Raw genomic sequence first — 19420 nt, 5'->3', positions numbered from 1 at the left:
TCCTCTTCACATCTTTATAAACATTTTAACCTTTGATTTTAGAAAGGAGTAAAAATGTAATAACATTGTCTTGAGTCTGAGCAACCTGATCTAGTTGAAGATGTCCTTGCTCACTGCAAGGGGGTTTGGACTAGATGACCTTTAAAGGACCCTTCCAACCCAAACTATTCTATGATTGTAAGTGTTATTCTGAATCCAGATTTGTTTCACCTTCCTGGAAAGGACATGCAACGCTCTTACTACAGTTAAGACTGTATCTGCATTTCAGTGAAAACCTGAAAATGTCATTACTGGTTAGCAAGACTTTTAATCTGAGACACCTGAGACAGACAGAACTTAGTTGTGACGGCTTTGTGCAAGGATAGCTGCTCACATGGGCAAGAGCGTTCTGTTGACTAGTTTGTTGCTGTAGTATTGTTTTTTTGGCATGAATGTCAAGGGATGTTGTGGCTGAGTTTAACAGAAAAATTTTCATAGGCTTGGAGTATTGGATACATGTCAGAAAGACTTGAAAGTATGCAGAAATATGTAAAGTAATGACCAGTTCACAGTAACTTAATTATATAGGTCTATGTTGGCTGGGGCTGTAATAAAGGTAGGCTGTCTGGAAAGGTTGTAGGTTTAATCCTGTCTTCCAACAGGAGTATTGACTAATTTATATTTTGTGTTAATTTTCTTCCTTCTAACTCTGTGACCACCATGAATAGGTAATAACGCCTGTAGGTGTTATTTTAGACTTATCTAAAATGTTCATTTGAATTTTTCATTAATGTGATTATTTTTTTTAAGCTGGTAAGATAAACTTGTTGATTTTTTTTTTTTTTTCAGGACTCTGGATGTCTTAAGTGATGAAGTTGTGAAGGAACTTTCTGTTTATTACAGGAAAATGGTAAGTTTTACAATGTGAGTGTAACCTGGTTAGGTTCCAAATGAGAACGGATGTGTAATAAATATATACCTGCAGGGTCTGTAGATGACAGACTGAATGTGGAACATCTGACACAAAAGCTAAGGTTAGCTGCTGCTATTATCACTCTCATGGAGCTCATATTTCATTATTCACTAGCCACTGCTGCAACAGTATTGTGTCCTTTAAGTTAAGTAATTAAGCATATTGATGTTCTGTAATTAACAATTGTTGTGAGAAAAAACATAAGCAAAACCTATGGAGGAGAGCATCTGTTACTTAGAAGAAAGGAGAAGAAAGCAAATTAGTCTTCTCCATTGTAAAGTTCAGGGTGATCATATAGATCCTAAAGCAGTAAGAAAAATAATGTGAAATTTGAACTTTAATGCAAAGGGGAAACCCAAGGCACATTATAATCCAGTATTTTTTAACTGTACTGTAGTAAAAGATGAATGTTTGCAAAACCTTGAAGCATTTTGCTTGTCAGGAGTTATAGGCAGCTGAAACATGCGTTCTGAGTCTGTCACTTAAAATAATTCTCCCTCTGTTTTGCTTAAAGATGTAACTTAAGTTTATAAGCTGGTTAAACAATTACTTGATCTGTAGAAGTGTTTTAAATGACAGTCAGTTCTGGTCCTTTTACAAGAGGTCATATGTTTGTTAGCATACAACCTAAGAGAAATTTAGTGTAATGGCTTTTACAACTACAGATTCCGGCCATGGTCAGGAGAGTAATTACTCCATACCCAGATGGACCTGACATAAGTTCTTTTGAGCCTGAAGATGGAGAGAACTTTGTCTTTTTAAGGGAAGAAATGAATGCAGAACAAAATTCTCAGTAAGTATCTATTTTTCATCGACATTTTAACTAAGTGAGCTGTATATGGTGTTTATCCCCCTTTGGATGGTGCCTAACTCCCTTTGGGTTCAAACTTGAAATATTAAGAAATAGGAGAAATGGAGATTTCAAAGACTGTTCTCAGTTTCCTTAAGTATTGTAAAATGTTACAGGACTGCAGTGGAACACTTTTTTTCAATTTATAAGTAGCATGTGAGTAAAGGTGGCAAAGCAAACATTCACAGTAATGTTTGGGAGTTGCGCATGTGATGAGAGTATGTGCGTATGTATGAGAACAACTGTGGAGTTCACTGAACACTGAATTAGGAGAAATCAAGAGAGAATAAAACAGACTTTAATGTACTATAGATCTGTCTGGAAAATTGTGATAATCTACATTTCTAAATCTTAATAGAATTGTTGTACAGAATAGGAAGTTTTTAGCATTATTTTTTTAATCTGTCAGTTTAAAGTGGCTTCTGTCTGGCTGTAGAATAACAAAACAAGCGACCTGTGTTTAAGAGGTGTTAGAAAATGTGATCCAAGCAGCTGTAGATCAGGTAGTTTGGCCTTTGGTGGTTTTGTAGAATTCTGGTATTCTGTCTTTGAATATTTGTTCTGAAAACAGAGGTGAGAGCAATAGAATCTGTAAGGTCTTGTCAGACTAACTTAATGTGCTGCTTTTCTCTGACAAGCGCATAATAAAATTACAACTGCTTTTTTTGGTACAGTTCTTAAACTGGAGAAATTAACTGTGACATCACAACTATGAGAAGTTTATTTGATAGGATGACTTGGTAACATGCTTCCAAATAGTGAAATATGAAGTCAATGTGCAGATGAGACCTCACCTGCAGTATTGTTACTGTTCTGACCACTTGTGTCAAGGTACTCTAAATGAACTAGTACAGATAAGGACTAGCAGATCAAGGGAACTGAGAGGCTATTAGACCTCAAGCCTTAGGGGTAGGGCAGTTAAAGGATAAAACAAAACAAAACCCAAGAATTGTGAGGCTACGGTATTGATTCAGGAATGAACAAGTGTGTGAATAAGTATGTGTATACTTACTCCACTTCTCAAAGAAGCTTTTTAAAATAGGGTTCCTGTAGCTGCGATTCATACAATTCTGAATTTCTAGTAGTTTTGTTAAAATGAAAGATACCTTTTATTCGATTCCGTTCTTCCTAATAAAATATATAGGAACACAGGACATTTTGGTAACATGACCATATACCTGCTTTATTGTAGAAGTTTTACTATCTTGGTGGCAATATTTGTGTTGGGTTAAAAATGAGACCAGCTGTGGAGTTTGAACTTCACTAATTTAGGAGAAATCAAGAGGGGGAAAAAAGTGGAGAGACTGATATAGTTTGCTTTATGTCAGTTCCTGTGATGTGTAGCAGGTTTAGTCTGACCTAGGTGGCAGTGCCAGCCCGTGCAGCTGCTCTGTCTTCCACTGTCCCAGCAGAAGTCTTTGTGCAGTGTACTAGACCGGAGACTAGATCTAGATTGGAAAAAATTTTTTCTCTTTCTCCTGGATCCCCCCCCCCCCCCCCCCCCCCCCCCAATAATTTACTAAATAGTTGTGCCAGTGCATAATCAGAGCAGGGACAGGCAGCTAGTGACAGCTGGTGGGAGTGGGACCAGGTATTAATGTTTGAAGTGTAACCGCTGCTGCTGACTGAAAAACTTGACATTGACACTGGCAGTTCTGAGGCTCAATTTCTTTGGCTTTGATCCATCTTGGTTTTTTTTTTTCAATAGGGAAGCCCTTTTCAAAAGAGCAAAATCTAAGGCAAAAAAGAAGCCACGAAAACGGTCTGACAGCTCTGGAGGATATAATCTATCAGATATTATTCAGAGTCCAGCCTCTACAGGTCAGTGGGAAAGAGGTTCCTTTCAGGTGTAAAAACAGAACACAAAGCTTAATACACAGTGCAATGCAATTTATCTACTTCAGTAAGGAAATCTTGCAAAGATTATTTCTTTTCTAGTGAACACACCATAGTTGAATTTAAATAGTGAATTCTTAAGTTTTGTTTGAAAGTATGTTTGTCATACTTTTATACTTGGGCACGTATAAGTTTGTGCCCAAAGCTCAGATTCTGTAAAAGCATGTGTTTTACCAAATAAAGTTAATGGACACTTTCCCATGTGGCTTTAGTAACTGGAACATTTCTGCTAATGTGGGATTTATTTTTTTTTTTCTGGAATATAAAAAGTAAATTAGTCACTGTTTATTGAAAAGATGGTAGAAGCCTTCATTTTCAACAGAAAGCTCAGCATTGCTTTCTAAAACTGTGTGTTGTGAGACAGAGAAAGAAAACTGGGAGTAATCTTGTTCTGAAAAGAATATTTTAGGTAGTTTAAATTTGCTTATGCTTATTAAGTCTGGTATACTGGACTAGGTAAACTTCTGGTTATTTTGTATTGATTATATGGAGTGAATAACTTTCGGGTTTTTTTACACATTGTTTATCCCAGCTCTTATGATTTAATAGTTCTGTCTTTTCTTATTTCTTAGGCTCAATAAAACTGGATAAAACTAACTCTGTAGAATCACTTCCAGAACTCTTAACATCTGACTCTGAAGGTAGTTACGCAGGAGTGGGTAGCCCCAGAGACTTGCAGTCCCCTGACTTCACAAAAGGATCTCATCCAGAGAGGACTGAGGTTGGATTTCTTTGTTGCTTAGCAATTTATTTATTTGTGTTTATTTAGTCCATCAAAAGCAGAGTTTGTATTTTGGAGTGCTTCTGAGAAGCTGTGGTCCGTAAAGTGGAGTAGACAACTTCTAAGTAGTTATTCTTTGCCTAATAAAGCAAATAAAAATGGGTATTCCTTATTAAACCTTCTAACGGTAATGTATTCACGTGCTACTGCAATAAGGATTTGTATATGCTGCAGTGTTCAGAAAATTTCAAACCGAAAGAGCAGTTATGTAAAGTCTTCATATACTTCTTTTAAAATGCAAAGCATATCTGAAGTTCAGAAGCCAAAAAACTCCAGGAAAAACCTGCTGTTCTTTGACTACTGTAGCTGGACAGAAGCATGGTCCAGGACAACTGAGGCATAACGGGCAAAGAGAAATAATTGTGAGAGAATTGTGCATATGTTAAGTGTTAAAGCTTTACAAGTGACCATATCTGAATTTTCCACTGTCAAGATACATATTTGGACTTAAAAGATTCAAGGTGAAGTGCAAAGCAGGGGGGAGGAAAAAAGGTACAAATAGCAGACCGATTGGAGATGTCACTGTTATTGCTATTTTTGAGGTATCCTTTAAAATCTTTTCACTTACACATGTCGTTCAGGTTGTTTGTAGCATCACTGGGTTTTTTTTTTTTCCTGAATGAACAAATGTGAGAATGTTCACCATTTTTCTGTCCCTTTGTTGTTGTTGTTTTTTTTTTTTTCTTCAGATGAAGGACAAAGCATGCAGTCAGGGTATGAAACCCTCTCAACCTAACAAGGAGATGAAGTTATACAAGGGATCATCAGCATTGACACAGTCTGTTCCACAGTCCATTCCCAAAAACAACTCTGCAAGCTCTCCCAATTGGGTAGCAACCAGTTTCAGGTGGAGTAATAGTTCTGGTGTCTACCTAACTTACAAACTCACTGTTCCACACTTGGTAGTGAATGCTAATATTCTGTTCAGACTGAACAGCTATCTGCTTTACAAAAAGATCATACATTATTTGACACATGAATTAAAGATTTTGGTAGTTTAATAAAACTTGTCCATTTTTTAATATTCTCTGAGAACAGCAATTGCTAGATACTTTTTTTAAAGTGCTGCCAGTCTGGACTTCTCGTATCCTTTTTTAGAAGGCCTGCTTGGTTAACACTTTGTAAAACACTTGGCAGTTTTTTGTAGAATCGGACCACGCTTGAAGCCATTAGCAGCACCATTGTACTTTGAAATTTTTAAGGCATGCCTTCAGACTTAAATGGTCTGTGAAAATCAACACCACAGGTTTAACTGAACAGTAATAAGAAACTGATTATTAATTTTTATCTGTAGCAGTATCTGTGTATGAAAAAGGAGCAGTACTGTCATAGACAAAAGCTCCATCTTTCCTGGTGTCTTGCGTCTGACAGTGGTCAAGAAAGGTTGACTAGAGAAGAGTTTAAGGATTTAGGGAATCATATAGCGATAATTTCCCACAGTTTTCCCAGGCTCTGTTGGTTTGTGGCTGATGGGCTTTGTTAGTACAGGCAATACAGCTGTAGAAATTAAAAATCACAGCTCTGAAGTATGTTGTTTGGTGAGCAGGGTCCATTAGGAATCTGTCTTGCTATGTATTTGTGTTAGCCTAGTCTCTGCAGAGAGGGTAACACATCCCACAACTAACTCTTTGGTCTTTAGCCTCTTTGGAAGAAGCTTCACCTTCATCTGCTATCTTAAAGTTCTTTTCAAATGTTTTTTAGAGGATTGCAGGAAAGGCAAGCAAATAAAACCATAGGACTTTGTTGTAGTGTCACTCTGCCTTTATGGGTTTCCCTTGTACTCTTTCTTCACTTTTTCTAGTATTGCTGGTATGTTGTCAAGAAAAAGCAGGCAGTGCTGTTATGCAGAATGTTTAAAGGATTAATACTGTAGTGTATTTGGTTAAACTACTGTGAAGGAGCAGTGATGACAGGGCTTGGTGTGACCTCCCAGCAGTTAATTCTCTAGTTACTCTATGGCAGTTGAGTTCATGTAGGGAGAGGCTGAGAGAGTGCTGGTTATATTTTATATCAAAGCCTGTCCTTGCATGTAGTTTTAACACACCTTAGATTACAAATGCCTTTAAGTACACAGGTTTTAATTTATAGTTTTATGTAAAGCTTGGAAGTGTCTGGATTTAATTCATGTTCATTTATGTGGAAGTTTAAAGTTAGGTCATTTATGAAAAAGAAACTGATTTCTAAAGTTTGAGAATGTTACTAGTGTTTATACAGAGTTCTAACTTTGCAGAGAGTGTTCTGTTTGCCCTGTGAAATAATTTTAATCCTGTTCTTCAAAGAAAGATCTAATTGAGCCTTCATGAAAGAGCTCTAAGCAATGCCTGTCTAATACTTAGCATGAGCAGTTGACTACTAAATAAGTATCCTGGATTTAGGTATCTAATTTTTTTGAAGTAATCATAGTTCACATCTTTTTGTTTCATAGCAAAATGAGTCTTGAAAGTATTTTTATAGTGTGCTTTTAAATATGTATATATTTATAAAAGTTTTGTCAGAAACATTCTATTTGAGGTTTGCCATAATTGAGGAAACACACATAAATTATACATCCGGTTACCAACCTTATGTATGATTTAGAGGATTTCAGTGAAGGCTGGAACTATGGAATGTAAGTAAAAATGAGTGCCTTGTAAGGTAACTTTTTATTTTTCATTTAGCCCTGCCAGCCCTCCTGCTATGGATCTAAGAACCATCATGGAAATTGAAGAAAGTATGCAGAAATGTGGAACCATGCCAAAGGCAAATTCAGGGTTGGTAAAAAACCAAAATCTATAAAAGAAAAGTGTGATAGACCAGGCTATTATGAATTTACTTAGTGGTTCAGGCAGTTCAGAGTTCAAAAAAAGCAGGAGAAAAGTTGTCCTATTTGTTTTTGAATGGCTTTGTTTACTTCAGTTCATTATGTTTGTTTTCCGTAAGCATACAAAATTTATCCCTTTATTTTACTGTAGTCTCGTTTGGTCAACTGCTGCAGAAGCATGTCTTAGCTGTTGAAATGTGAAAGAAAGAGCTGGTAAACTAGTATCTTAAATTAGTGGCCTGCTCTTCTGAGCTTTCATATTTCCAGCTGAAAGTTAAGCTTCTGACAGTCTCTAAAGAGTTACAAAACTAGAAAATAGAAAATAGTCTTCATCTGGTGGTAGTCTATCTTTTTTGGAAACTTGATTCCTATTCTGCATGTTTTCATTTGTAGACACCTGTGTGAAGAATAGTTTTATGATGCTTTTCTTTCTGCCACTCTTGATATTCATTGATCCTCCTTTTGCTCCCCAGCCATCCCAACCCCTGCCCCCCTTTTGGCACTCTAGACAAAGTATTTTGGTCTAGGAAATAAGTATTTCTCAGTTTAATTTGCAAGATTAAAGGTGAGTCATCACAAAGGACACTGATCTTACATCTTCTCTCTTTGCAATATCAATTCACAGCAGAATGGCATCTCATGGAATCAAACTTTCTCAGAAGCAAAGGAAAATGATTGCCCTGGCAGCAAAAGATAATGGATCAGTAACTAGCAGCATGGAGCCTACTACACTAATAACCGCACCACCCCCACCTATGAAAGTTGCAAAACTAGGGAATGCATGGTATGTTATGAATCAAATATCACTTCTTTCTCTTTGGAGGGCTTTTACAGTCCCTTAGAAGCAGTTTCTTAAATAAAAATGTCCTAGGTTCTGGTCATCAAAAAGAATATCACTGAACTATTTGTATCTATATTTAGTAGTAATCTAGAAATTCAGAGGGGGCAGTGAAATGCAGTGGTTGCAGTTTAACAGTTCTTTGAAATTTTGCTATAATGAGTCAGAAGACTGCATCCCATCTGGTTCTTGCCTGTGTGTGATGTGGTATTTACAGATGGTATCAAAGTGAAGTGTAGAAAAAGAAGGCTGAGCCCAAGCTCTGAAACTTAGTCAGGAAGAGGTAATTGAACACCATTCTGAATGCTGTTTTTTCTCTGTCAAAAACATGAAGAAAAATCTTAGCCCTTCCTGGGGGAAGGGGCTAGAATGACTTTGGACTAAAGCAAAAATAGACCGAAATTAGAGATAACTAAGTTATCTAGGTGTCTAGAAGCTGGAGGGAGTGACAGATCCTGTTAAGAATTCTTATGGTAGAAGGATGCATAATGGGTTTAAAATGACATTTAATGTTGATTACACACAAATGTCTATTCAGTACAGTAATATTAACTTAAATGGTTTATCATCTGTCCGAGGAACTAGGTTTACAACAATGAATGTAATGAGGTGCTGGCCTGGTTCATGCTTGCTTTGTCACATTTACTGTGGTATTGGGTGAAAGCATAAAGACATGACTTTGTTATGCCTTATAAAAGTTGCAAGCTATGTAAATTTAATGTGTTTAATTACTACAGAATAAACACCTATGTGCATGCTCTTAACTTGAGGTGAATGTTGGGCAGTTCTTCCCCTTTTCGTGTTCAAGAAGGTCTAGACTTTTATTGCAGCTTACTTCTGTACTGGTACCCTAGAAGAATTGTGAGTCAGTCTGCTCTCTAGGGGAGAGTTGGTCTCCTCTCTCTAGAGTTTACCTGCTTGTGCCTCAGTGGGAACAAAGCTTGCTGCATATCCACCTCAGTCACTCCAAATGAAGTCTTTTTTAGACCATTTAGCTGTTTAAAATGCTTTCCCTTTGTATTGGATAGATTTCAAAGTAAAATAGGAGTCTGTCTTTCAAAGGATAGGTTTATTTTCTACAACGAGAGCCATCTCCTTCTTGTGTCTTTTTGCTCTCTTTCCTTTGATCCTTTGTATGAACTGGTTGTTCCTTTCAGAAATAAGAGTAGTAAGCTTTTGCTGGAATCTTTGCCTTTCGGCTATGCTTCTGTAAGCTCAAAACAGACATGTAGCCTGTTAGCTATTTAATGAGTGTAGGGAGAGAAAAAAAAAATCATATCACTAGGTGGCTGAGGAAAAGGTAGGCTGCTTCCTGGCAGTAGTTCCTTTGTAAGAGGCGTTCTGGGTCAAAAGGTTTAGGGTAATAGCTAGAACTGTTTGCTTCTCTGCTCCATTTCATGTATCTGTTACCTCATATTTCTTTTTTAGACAGATGCTGTTACAGTCAGTATCTTCAGTTTGAAGTGCCTTTAGATTTATTTGACATTCCACACAGGTCTGTTGGTATGCTATTCTCTTAGTTTAAGACCATAGTAATAATGGTAATATCCCAGAACACAACAATGGTAAAATAGAGCTGGTGTTCAAAATATTTATCAGTTACGTCATAAAAACTGATGAGTGAATGTCGTAATCATCCCAAAATCATGCAGTATAAATCAGATAATAATTTATTCTAAAATGATAATCTACTTCCAGTTATGACACCAGAACAAGCTTTGCTTCTCTAGTGGACACCATTCAGTCAATTCAGCCTTATGGTTAAAAGGCTTTAGTATCTTACAGGGCCTGTCAAGGACCATGTCAGTCTGATCTGAAACAGGCAGTTGTTTGGTGAATTCAAGGTAGTGTGACATGACATGTCCTTCAAGTAGAGATTCTGACAGTGATGTCCCTACTTTGGAAGAATCCCGGCCAAGAAATCTTCTCTGTAGACATCCGTATATCATGGGTTGATAATAACTAAAAATACTGGTTTATGCCACGTATTTCTAGTGTCCAGCTTACAAGCTATAGAAGCGTGTTACTACAGTAGTTATTTACAAAAAGGAACTGCCTGACATGACCTAGTTTTAAAAATGTCCGGCACACAATATTTCACGTGAATCCTAGAAAAGGTTGAACTCTTTTGTTTTTATTTATATGAGCAGGACTTAAAATCTGTCTTCTCAATTTGTTTTCAACCATGTACACCTAATACCAAAATTCAGGGTCTCATTTACTTCCTCAGCCCCCAGAAGTTAGTCTGATACAACATTGGGCAAAGCCCACAATTTTGTCTTAAAGAAGAAATAGAATGAGTTGCTTTGCACCTAAGGATTCAGACTCTACCTGCCCTCTGAACTGTAGTTGGGACTTTCACAATAGGAGAAACAAGGTTTGCAAGATTTGTCTTCTGAATTCTGATGAGTGGATGAATTTCAGAATACTTAACACTGATCCTCTCCAATGCTCCAAAGAATACACTACCTGCTTTATACAGCTGATACTGCAGGTCAAACAGCAAGTTAGTTATTTGGTGTAGCGAACAGTGGTGTTACAGGGCAGTTACAGCTCTGAGGCTTAAAATTTGCTGGGAGAGACTGATGGTTGAATCAGATGGTGACCAACACAGGAAATACTGAGTTGTGCTATACTTTATTACATTAAAAGAAATATTCCATCTACTATATTTAATCTTACTACTGATGTTATAGTTATACATAAAAAATATGTAACCTAACATACACCATGATGATGTACACAAATCACATGGCTCATTCACACACTAATTCTCATGTTGTTACAAAACCCACCACCTTTCTACCGGTCAGTGCAGCACCAGGGAAGCCACGCTCCTGTGCACTACCCGAGGGGTTACTCACAGGGGTGTCCATGCTGGCGTGGGAGGACAGCAGCTGGCCAGGGGTGCTGCTAATGATGTGGACCAGGGCCTGCATGAATCAGTCCTTTTCCTCAGGCACCCAACGAAGTCAGGGGCCTTTCTGTGATCAGTGGTCACAAGTGGGTCTTCTCTGGAGCCTTCAGAGGAACTTCCACATACCCGCCGTACCATGGCTTGGGCTGATGTCAATGACGACTGGTGTAGGCATTTCATGGGTATTTTCAACCAGTCATCTTAAATATCATCAGTTAATTTCCTTTTTTATTTTACTAGCCATTTTCAAGCTGCAGTTTTATATACTTGTCTCTGAAAGACTTTGGGTATCAAGGGAAAGGGCTATGAGAACTCTTCCACAGGAGGATGTTTGTATAGGACGCCTATCTTTTTCCAGCCTGGTCTTTCCCTTCTCCCTTTCATATGCAACTTTTAGATACAACAAAGCCTGAAGTAGGTTTTGTAGGACAACGCGTAGCGCTTGTCGAGTTATCTGGGCTTCTTCTGAAGGGTTCTGGGGTTTGTTGGTTTTTTTTTTTTTTTTTTTGTTCCTGGATTTCTATTTTTCAGTGTAAGATAAATGACTCTCTTATTATTATCAGTATTTGCATTGATATGACTTAAGTGCATGACCTAGATGCCTCTAGTTAAATGGTTTACTTCTTTATACAAGAAATAAGATCCTGAGAGAAGCTCTGATAAAAGGCATATAAAAATATAGGGCATAAAGTCCCTGATCTGACATCTGAATAGTTTGAGTAGGCATGCTATTCGTCTGCTCTCTGATAGATAACACTTGTTGGGTGTTATTTAATTTTAAACTATGAACTGCCTGTGAACTGTTCCTTGCATTTAAAAAGCAAGATTGGAGTGACTTTTTAAATATGCTTAGATAACTGTCTCTAGAAAGTATATTGTGCTCTTAAGGTTCTGATTAAGCAGTTTTGAAAGTAGATGGGCTCTACTGTATTACACAAACCATCTTAAGTGGAAAGGCCAGGGTATACTTCAGGAGGATGGAATCCATTCTAACGCTCATGTGGTCACCACGCGTGATTCTGTACGTTCCTCTGCAGCGTTCCTCTGGCTGCTGATCTGGAAAATGCGGGTAGCTCAGGAGTTCAAGCAAAGAACCAGTGGGAGGTATATGAATATTTAAAATTATGCCTAGCTGCTGGAAGAGAGCATTTGTTGAATAAACTTTTAAGTTGCTTTAGGCAAGCCATCAATTATTTCATTGTCACTGCTAGTTGGTCAAAGTATTTTTGTATGTAAAGTAGAATGGTGTTACTCATCTGCTCTAATATTATATTTGCAAAGTTATATTCTGTAAATTCACAGTGGACTATTAGAGTGCATTTGGCAATAGATTGAGCTTTCCATGCATGCAATGTAGTCAAACCCATAGAACTCATGTTCCAAAGAAAAAAGATATTCATCTTGGATGTGCAGTGAGCACACTTGCCAGAAGGGTGTGGGACCTTCCGGCTCTTTTTTTAGTTGTCTAAAAGGCAGAGTCTATCACACACAATGTCCTACCTTTTCCACCAAAAGAAACCTCCAGTTTCATAGTTTTTGAGGGACTGAATCTATGTTTCCTCCTTTGAAGAGAAGTGGAAATTAGAAGGGATGGGGGGAAAAAAAAATCACACTAGTAATACTTCGCGCGTACTAATGCAAGAAGCTAGGTGTTAACTTTATTAGTTCTGCAAACCTGCTTTGATCAAGGGAGAGGGTTTTGTTGTATGGTTGAGTTTGGGGGTTTTGGTTGTTTGTGGTTTTCTTGGTGGGTTTTTTTTTTGTTTTTGTTTGTTTGGTTTTTGTTTTTAAGCTCAGGAGAGCCCATGGCTCTTCAAGAGTGGAGGCATAAAGAAATTTGAAGCCGCTCTTGAAAATTAACAAGTGTGTATTTTAATGTCTAGATTGTCAGTTTGTCAGTATTCCAGCTAATACTGAAACATCAGCAGCTGTTTTGGAACTTCATGCTTTGATGTTTTGCAGTTACAGCTTAGAGCAACTTAGTAATATTCCACTTTTTTGAAAAAAAGTATAAATTTGTGTTTCTAAGGCTACGAATTAGATAAAAATGACAATGTATCAGGCAGAACAAGCTGAAATGTAGAGTTGTTACTGTTGGGAAAATGTTTACCAGTTCAAGCTGAACCATTTTAAGCCACTGGTAATTGTTCTGGATATGTTCACAAGCTGAGAAAGACGCAGAGTTGAAGGTGGTTTTTTTTGTTGTTTGGGTTTGTTGTGGGGGTGGTGGTGGGGTGGTGGTGTGTGCTTTGGGGTGGGTGGTTTTTTTTTGGTGCTGTGTTGCAGGGTAGGTGATTTAAATTGTTAGCAGCAGCAGAAGTTTCTGTGACAGCAGATCCAAAGGGAAGCATTTGCCTACTCAGTATACTAAGTTTGGGGAAGTTCTGGTCAAACACTTGCATGGACTGTTGTGTGCCAGCTGGTGGTAGGAATAGAGGATGTGCAGAATGACTTTGAGCCCCTGCATCTGGAGGTTCCCATTCTGCTTTCTATGCCTTCTGTGCTGCTTATACAATAATAAAAACAAAATAAAAAAACACGCACACAAAAAAAAACCCGACCACATAAACCAAAATAACCACAAACAAACACCAAACCTCCGCAAACTTAAGCCTGGGTGGTCTAGCATGGGGTTCAGACACGATATAAAACTTTCAAATGTTTTTTTTGTGAGATTTCAGATAACAAGGTTGCAATGTTTTAATTCCCTCATGTTTGTTGTCTTAAATTGTATATCACATAGATGTAGTTTGAAAGTCTTTGGCTTCAGATGCTTCCCTTCTCTTGGTAGCTGCACATTTTATACAATTAACATTGTATAGAAAGCTTGTTTTACTTGAGTAGTGCTTATAATTGACCTCTTATTTCTTTGAGTAGATAATGAGCAAAGCTATTCTTCCAGCACGTATTTTGTATATCTGACAGTGAGTGGGACTGCTATGCTGAGTAAAGTTAAATGTAAACAAATACATGAAGAATTAATTCCAAAGCCTTGATGGGTAAAGGAAAGATTAATGGTAACTGCCTTGAATTCCAGAATAGCTATAATGCTAAATTGTTATATTTTCATACTGGCTGATTTTTGAAAGATAATATGCAGGCTCTAGTTCATTATACTTAAGTAAAACAAAACGAAGGATATCAGTTTTATGAATTTCACTGTGGATTAAGTGATTTGTAGATCCTTCAGCAGGTATGAGTACCTCATGCAGTATCTTGGGGAAAGAAGATTATCTATACTTGACTTTCATGGTGGTAAACTAACAGTATTAGAACAAAGGTAGTAGAGCATTGTGTGATCTATGAGGATACTTTTCAAGGAATAATACTGTTAGAAAAGGTACAGCTTGTCTAAGACAGGTGTCTATGAAAGTAAGATTGCTTTTTAAGAGGGTGGGTTAGGGGGGAGTACATGGAGGGGTTTGGCATTTTGGGTTTGGGATTTTTTTGTGGTGTGGGTTTTTTTTCTTTTTTTTTTATTCTAATGAAATTTCTGTACTACTGGCTTGTTCTGGTCTCATAGGTATTTATTTTCTGATATTTACCTATTTGACCCAAAGTCACTTACTTGAGCAAATGGGGTCTAGCAGGCATAATGGTGAGATACAAAAGCTAAGTAATATTGTGTTTTTATTTTCAGTAACTGAAAAGGCCCTCTTTGCTGTCTGAATTGTGGAACAATATGGAGTCTTGGAAAGTGCAAGTATAAAATTAGGTTGGTTTTTTTTTTTTTTTTAAAGGTCATCTTCATTACATTCTACTTTGCCAAAGTCATTCCGTGATCTTGTAATGGAAGAAGAAAAATGTATGAGTGCGAATAATTCACCTGGTACTGCTATTAAAAGAGCTGGATATAAAGGAATCGAGGATTCATTAGTCCAAAACACCACAAGGTAAGAGAGCAGTCTTTTCCTAATTGATCAACCATTATACAAGAACTACAATAACCTGTTTAAATTCTGGTGAAATAAGAAAGGATAAAATTGTAATTAAAAAAAAAATTCCGTGAGCATTGTTTTAATGATTCTGATAATAAGATTTTATGAATGGAATACTTTTATGAATAGGAAGCTTGAAGTCTAAAGCAATTTAATACCACTGCTCATATTTTCTTTGAGGTTCAAAGTGCTTGTGTCCATATATACGGACACATGTACGTGTGTATATAGGGACACAAACAGTTCGGGCTCCAAAGAAAATACGTGTGTATGTGTACACATTTGTATAAATATGTATAAAAATTATAAATCTGTATTTTCTAACTTCTGTAGAAATTAGATATTCTTTAGCATTCAGATATGGCATGCATGAAACAGAGTTTGCTTAGGACTATTTCTGTGTAACCACTGAGTGGATGAAATCAATTTATTCAAACACAGTTCTGGCATGTCCTGTTCTGAGTTTCCTTATAAGCTGACTTAATTGTTTAGGTGCAATTTTTCATGGATTAAGAGGGCTTACTGAAATATTGATGCGTTGGTTACATCCATGTATTATAATTACTGGGAGACTACAGTGCTAAGGACAAAAATAACTTGTTCTGAGGTGCATGTGGATGATATGTCTAGTTGTTAGACAATATTGCTCTTTGGTCAAATTGTTTTATCTACGCATCTTCCTGCTACCTCCAATAAAACCTCCTCTGTTTTGGGTCAAAATAATGGTATAAGCTGAGGAAAGAAATCACAGCCTTATTCCTGAAGGTCTGTATGACTGAGTTGACCACCCCCCTGCACTTCTTCCCCCCGTCATCAGAGTAACTTCAAATGCTGTGCATTTCTAATACATTTATTAGACAGGGAGCCTGAAAATCATAGAGACTTTCCCACCCGCCGTCTGGAAGCAGCAGAGGCCAGCCGCCCCACAGTGGTGGGCGAGCCAAGGGTGACAGCAGGACCAGCTGGGCGGTGGCCTCCCTGGCAAGGGCACAGGCTCACTGTGCCAGAGTGAGTGGAGCAGGGCAGGCTCTGTAATGGAAACCAGGGCGAGCCATGGTCAGTGAGCATAGACAGGTCTGTTGGAATGAGGCAGGGTTGAGGTCGAACCTGCAAGTCAAATCAGGGTCAGGATCAGCAAGGCTGGGCTTGGGCATAGCTGCAGAGTAGCTCAAGAAAGGCCTAAGACTGAGGGACTGAGCTTAAATGCAGCTCCTGAGTAAAGAGGGGGAGCCCCCATGAGCCTTTGCACAGCTCTTCCTTACAACTCAACCCTGTTCATAGCAGCCTGACTCAAGTTTACACAGGTGTGCTGAGGGAGAAGAGTTGCAGAGCCTGCTGGTGCGCAGGGAGCCCTGACACCCATTACCTCCCAGTTTTTCTTAGGAATTCCTGTTCCATCACCCTCTAAAAATTGTCCCCTCTGAGGAAAAGAAAGTTCTACTGGGCCTCCCTCTTGGTTGCTCAGCTAGTATAGAAGCTGGTGTTTCCCTAGGACAGAAGAAGAACGTGTGTAAAGAACAAAATGACAGTAGAAAAATGGTTACATTGTGTGTGGGATGGTGTTAGAGGAGAGAGGAGGGATTAGGAGAGTGTGTGTGTGACTGGTGGGCATTCTTCAGGGTCAGAGGGATAAAGCTGAAGTTATTGTGGTGGGTGGAGATACAGGGACACGAAACAAATCTGCAGAAAAACAGGTATCATTTTGTTGTGAGCAAAATAATAAAGCTTTTCATCTATGGGAGATGGCAAGAGCTGGTGCTAAGGGAATTTGCACTGGATGGCATTATTAGCTTTGTCACACCTGCTCAGTGATCTTCATAAAGTAATTTCTTTTCCTTTTGCATTGCTCTGTCTAGTCTATGCAGTCTGCACGCTCTTAAAGTGGATTATTTGAGCTGAATCCAGGCCTAATATGTTAGCTGTCTGAAAATGATACATTAAGCTACTGGGAGCCTAGATTGGCTATAATCAGTTGGAAAAGATGGCACTTCCAGAGCTATTTCAGGTTGTTTTGAATTGTGTCTGAAGATGCTTACTTCTCTCTATTAGGTATAAAGAGCCTAGGTGACTAGTTCATCCATCTGAAAGTTAGGAGTTGAGTTTCTAGTTTGAGGTAATTTTATTCCTTGGCTGTACAGTTCCTGTCACAGTAGGCTTTGATTTTTACCTGTGGCATTCAAGGGCTATTTCTGTGAAGATTAATTATCCACACCCTTACCCCTTCCTTTTTAAGAAAAGGAAATTGCATGTGTGTAGAGCATAAGTAATCCTTGTGTGTTGATGTCGGACTCCCCAGTGAGACACTGAAGATACTTACATGGCTACTGTTCCTGCTTTGTCTTTTTTCTTTGGATAAACTGTACAGTAATTAAACTGACAATTTGCTTAAGGCTCTGGGTGAGGGGTTTTTGGTGGTTGCATAAACAATCTTCCATATGCTGTCACCTTCCAATTTATGCAACTCTGAAATTTTCTGTAGATGAACCATGTCATGAATGTGGAGATGCAAACTGTCTTCAGTCCAGAAGCAGATCAGCCCAAAAGCTGGGCTGTGTGGATGTGGCTGCATTGTTTCCAGGGTCAGCTCAGCCTTGGGAGTTATGCTGTGCAGCTGTGCATGTGTAGCTCATAGTCCAAGCTAAAAACATAGGCCTGACATGACTTAACTTTGTGGCAGCCTGGGTTGTCTTCGCCGCGTTACTCCAGGGAGCAGTGAAGAGTCTTAGTGGAAACAAGTCTCTGTGGCTTCGCGTGGGAATGGCCTAGTTCTGGCATGGCTAATAATGAGCTAATAAGTAGTACATGACTCAAATGGTACAGCGAAACCCAAGAGGTTCTGCAGGAGACCAGGCTCTGTGTTCCTTTTCTGAGAGCAGTCATTAGATCAGGGAGGCACTGGACCTGAACTGGCTTCAAATGAACAGGAAACACTGGGGAGCTGAGTGCTGGGACATCTTGGTGGCTGTGCAGGAGTCATGGCAAGTTCAGCCAACTGAGTGAGTCGCGTTGGTTCAGTACTGATGATACTTGGCTGGTTTGCTTCCATGCAGAACCACTTATGTCTGTGCATCAGTCTTTAATTTTCAAGACTTCCAGGTTTCCAAGTTCTATATTTTTGAGGCTTTTTTTCCATTTTTCTGTATATGCTAGCTTCCTGTTTCCCGTCTGTTCCATTTCTCCTAGTTATTTTGATGCCAGCTGAGGAATTAATCTAGCATGTTGAAATATCTGCAGTTGATTTAATATCTGGACTGAGCGCCTTGCTAGCAAGAAACACAGATGTACGTATGTACAAACAGCTTCAAAATAACTGTTTCTTACACTTTAAAGCCACATTTAAATTGAGGGAAGTGACACAGGCATTTAAACTTACCTTTGAATTGATCACTAGGGTGTGCGGTGACCCTGGAACTACGAATTCCAGTTTTTGGAAACTTCTGTTGTGGTGGTTCTTTTGGTGATTGTTTGGGGTTTTTGGTTCATTTGTTTGTTTCTTTCCAGAGTGAGACTTCTAAAGAACTTCTTGTCTATACTGAAACGGGGTTGTTAAGTATAACAGTCTATTTGGATTAAATTATAGTAGCGCTGTGAGTTCTTTGGATTGTGAGTGGGAAGAACAGCATAGCTGTCAAATGGGCTGGATAGGTGTCGATTGCTCTCAATTGTGCAGGAAAGTGAACATTATTAAAGCAGGTGGAAGAAGAGATAAAAGTTGAGAGATGACACCAGAATAAAGGCATTTAGTAAGTTGTACAAACATGCTCTTAATTAAAAAAAACAGCAAGCAAAAAACTACCTTCATCTCCTCCTTCCTTCCTTCTCTCTGGTTCTTTCCTGCTTTTTATTATGTCATTATCTTAAGCGCAGTAAAAGCTGGAAGTTGGTTTATCTACACTTCAGCTAAAAAGCCGCCTGCTGTTGAAATCATAGAATATTTCAGATTCTCTTGTTCAGCCTCATGCTCAAAATAAGTCAAACTAGATCATGTTGCTGGGGGCCTGGTCCAGTTGACTTGTGACTGCTTGCAAGTATGAAGATTACCCAGCCTGTCTGAGCAACATGTTGCAGGGTATGATCATTGCCACAGTGAGGTTTGTTTTTTTTTTTTTCCTTACATATAACTGGGATTTTCTATTTTGTACCTTGTGTATTTAGCCTCTTATTCTATCAATGTGCACCTCTAAGAAGATTCGTGCTGAATCTTTTTTTCTGCTCCCAGTTAGATAGTTGAAGACAGCATATCTTCAACAGAGATGTCCCCTTTGCTGCCTCCTTTTATGATTAACAAAACACAGTTCTTCCTGTCCTGTACTTCAGCCCCTAATCTTGGTGGCCCTCTATTGGACTTGCTCCAGCCTGACAGCATCCTTCTTGTACTGAGGAGCCCAAAACTGGGTATAATACTCTGTATGTAGACTAACAAATATAGCAGAGAGGAAGAATCACTT

General features: G+C 38.4%; 1 protein-coding gene across 5 annotated transcripts in view; it reads left to right on the top strand.

Moving 5' to 3' along the window:
- Positions 1 to 19420, top strand: part of IBTK (inhibitor of Bruton tyrosine kinase) — a 61290-nt gene that overhangs the window by 33879 nt on the left and 7991 nt on the right. For 2 of the 5 annotated variants that reach the window (XM_075087160.1, XM_075087159.1), the window contains exons 19-26: positions 829 to 889; positions 1618 to 1745; positions 3511 to 3623; positions 4271 to 4419; positions 5169 to 5326; positions 7137 to 7229; positions 7908 to 8063; positions 14775 to 14927. In XM_075087160.1, coding sequence (XP_074943261.1) covers positions 829 to 889; positions 1618 to 1745; positions 3511 to 3623; positions 4271 to 4419; positions 5169 to 5326; positions 7137 to 7229; positions 7908 to 8063; positions 14775 to 14927 — 1011 coding nt within the window. Of the gene's footprint in view, positions 1 to 828; positions 890 to 1617; positions 1746 to 3510; positions 3624 to 4270; positions 4420 to 5168; positions 5327 to 7136; positions 7230 to 7904; positions 8064 to 14674; positions 14750 to 14774; positions 14928 to 19420 lie in introns of all 5 variants that reach the window. The other 3 variants (XM_075087158.1, XM_075087157.1, XR_012659552.1) reach the window with 2 other exon arrangements.

Source organism: Phalacrocorax aristotelis, chromosome 3 (genome assembly GCF_949628215.1).
Source record: "Phalacrocorax aristotelis chromosome 3, bGulAri2.1, whole genome shotgun sequence".
Classification (NCBI taxonomy): Eukaryota; Metazoa; Chordata; class Aves; order Suliformes; family Phalacrocoracidae; genus Phalacrocorax; species Phalacrocorax aristotelis.
This window is presented reverse-complemented; position numbering and strand designations above follow the sequence as displayed.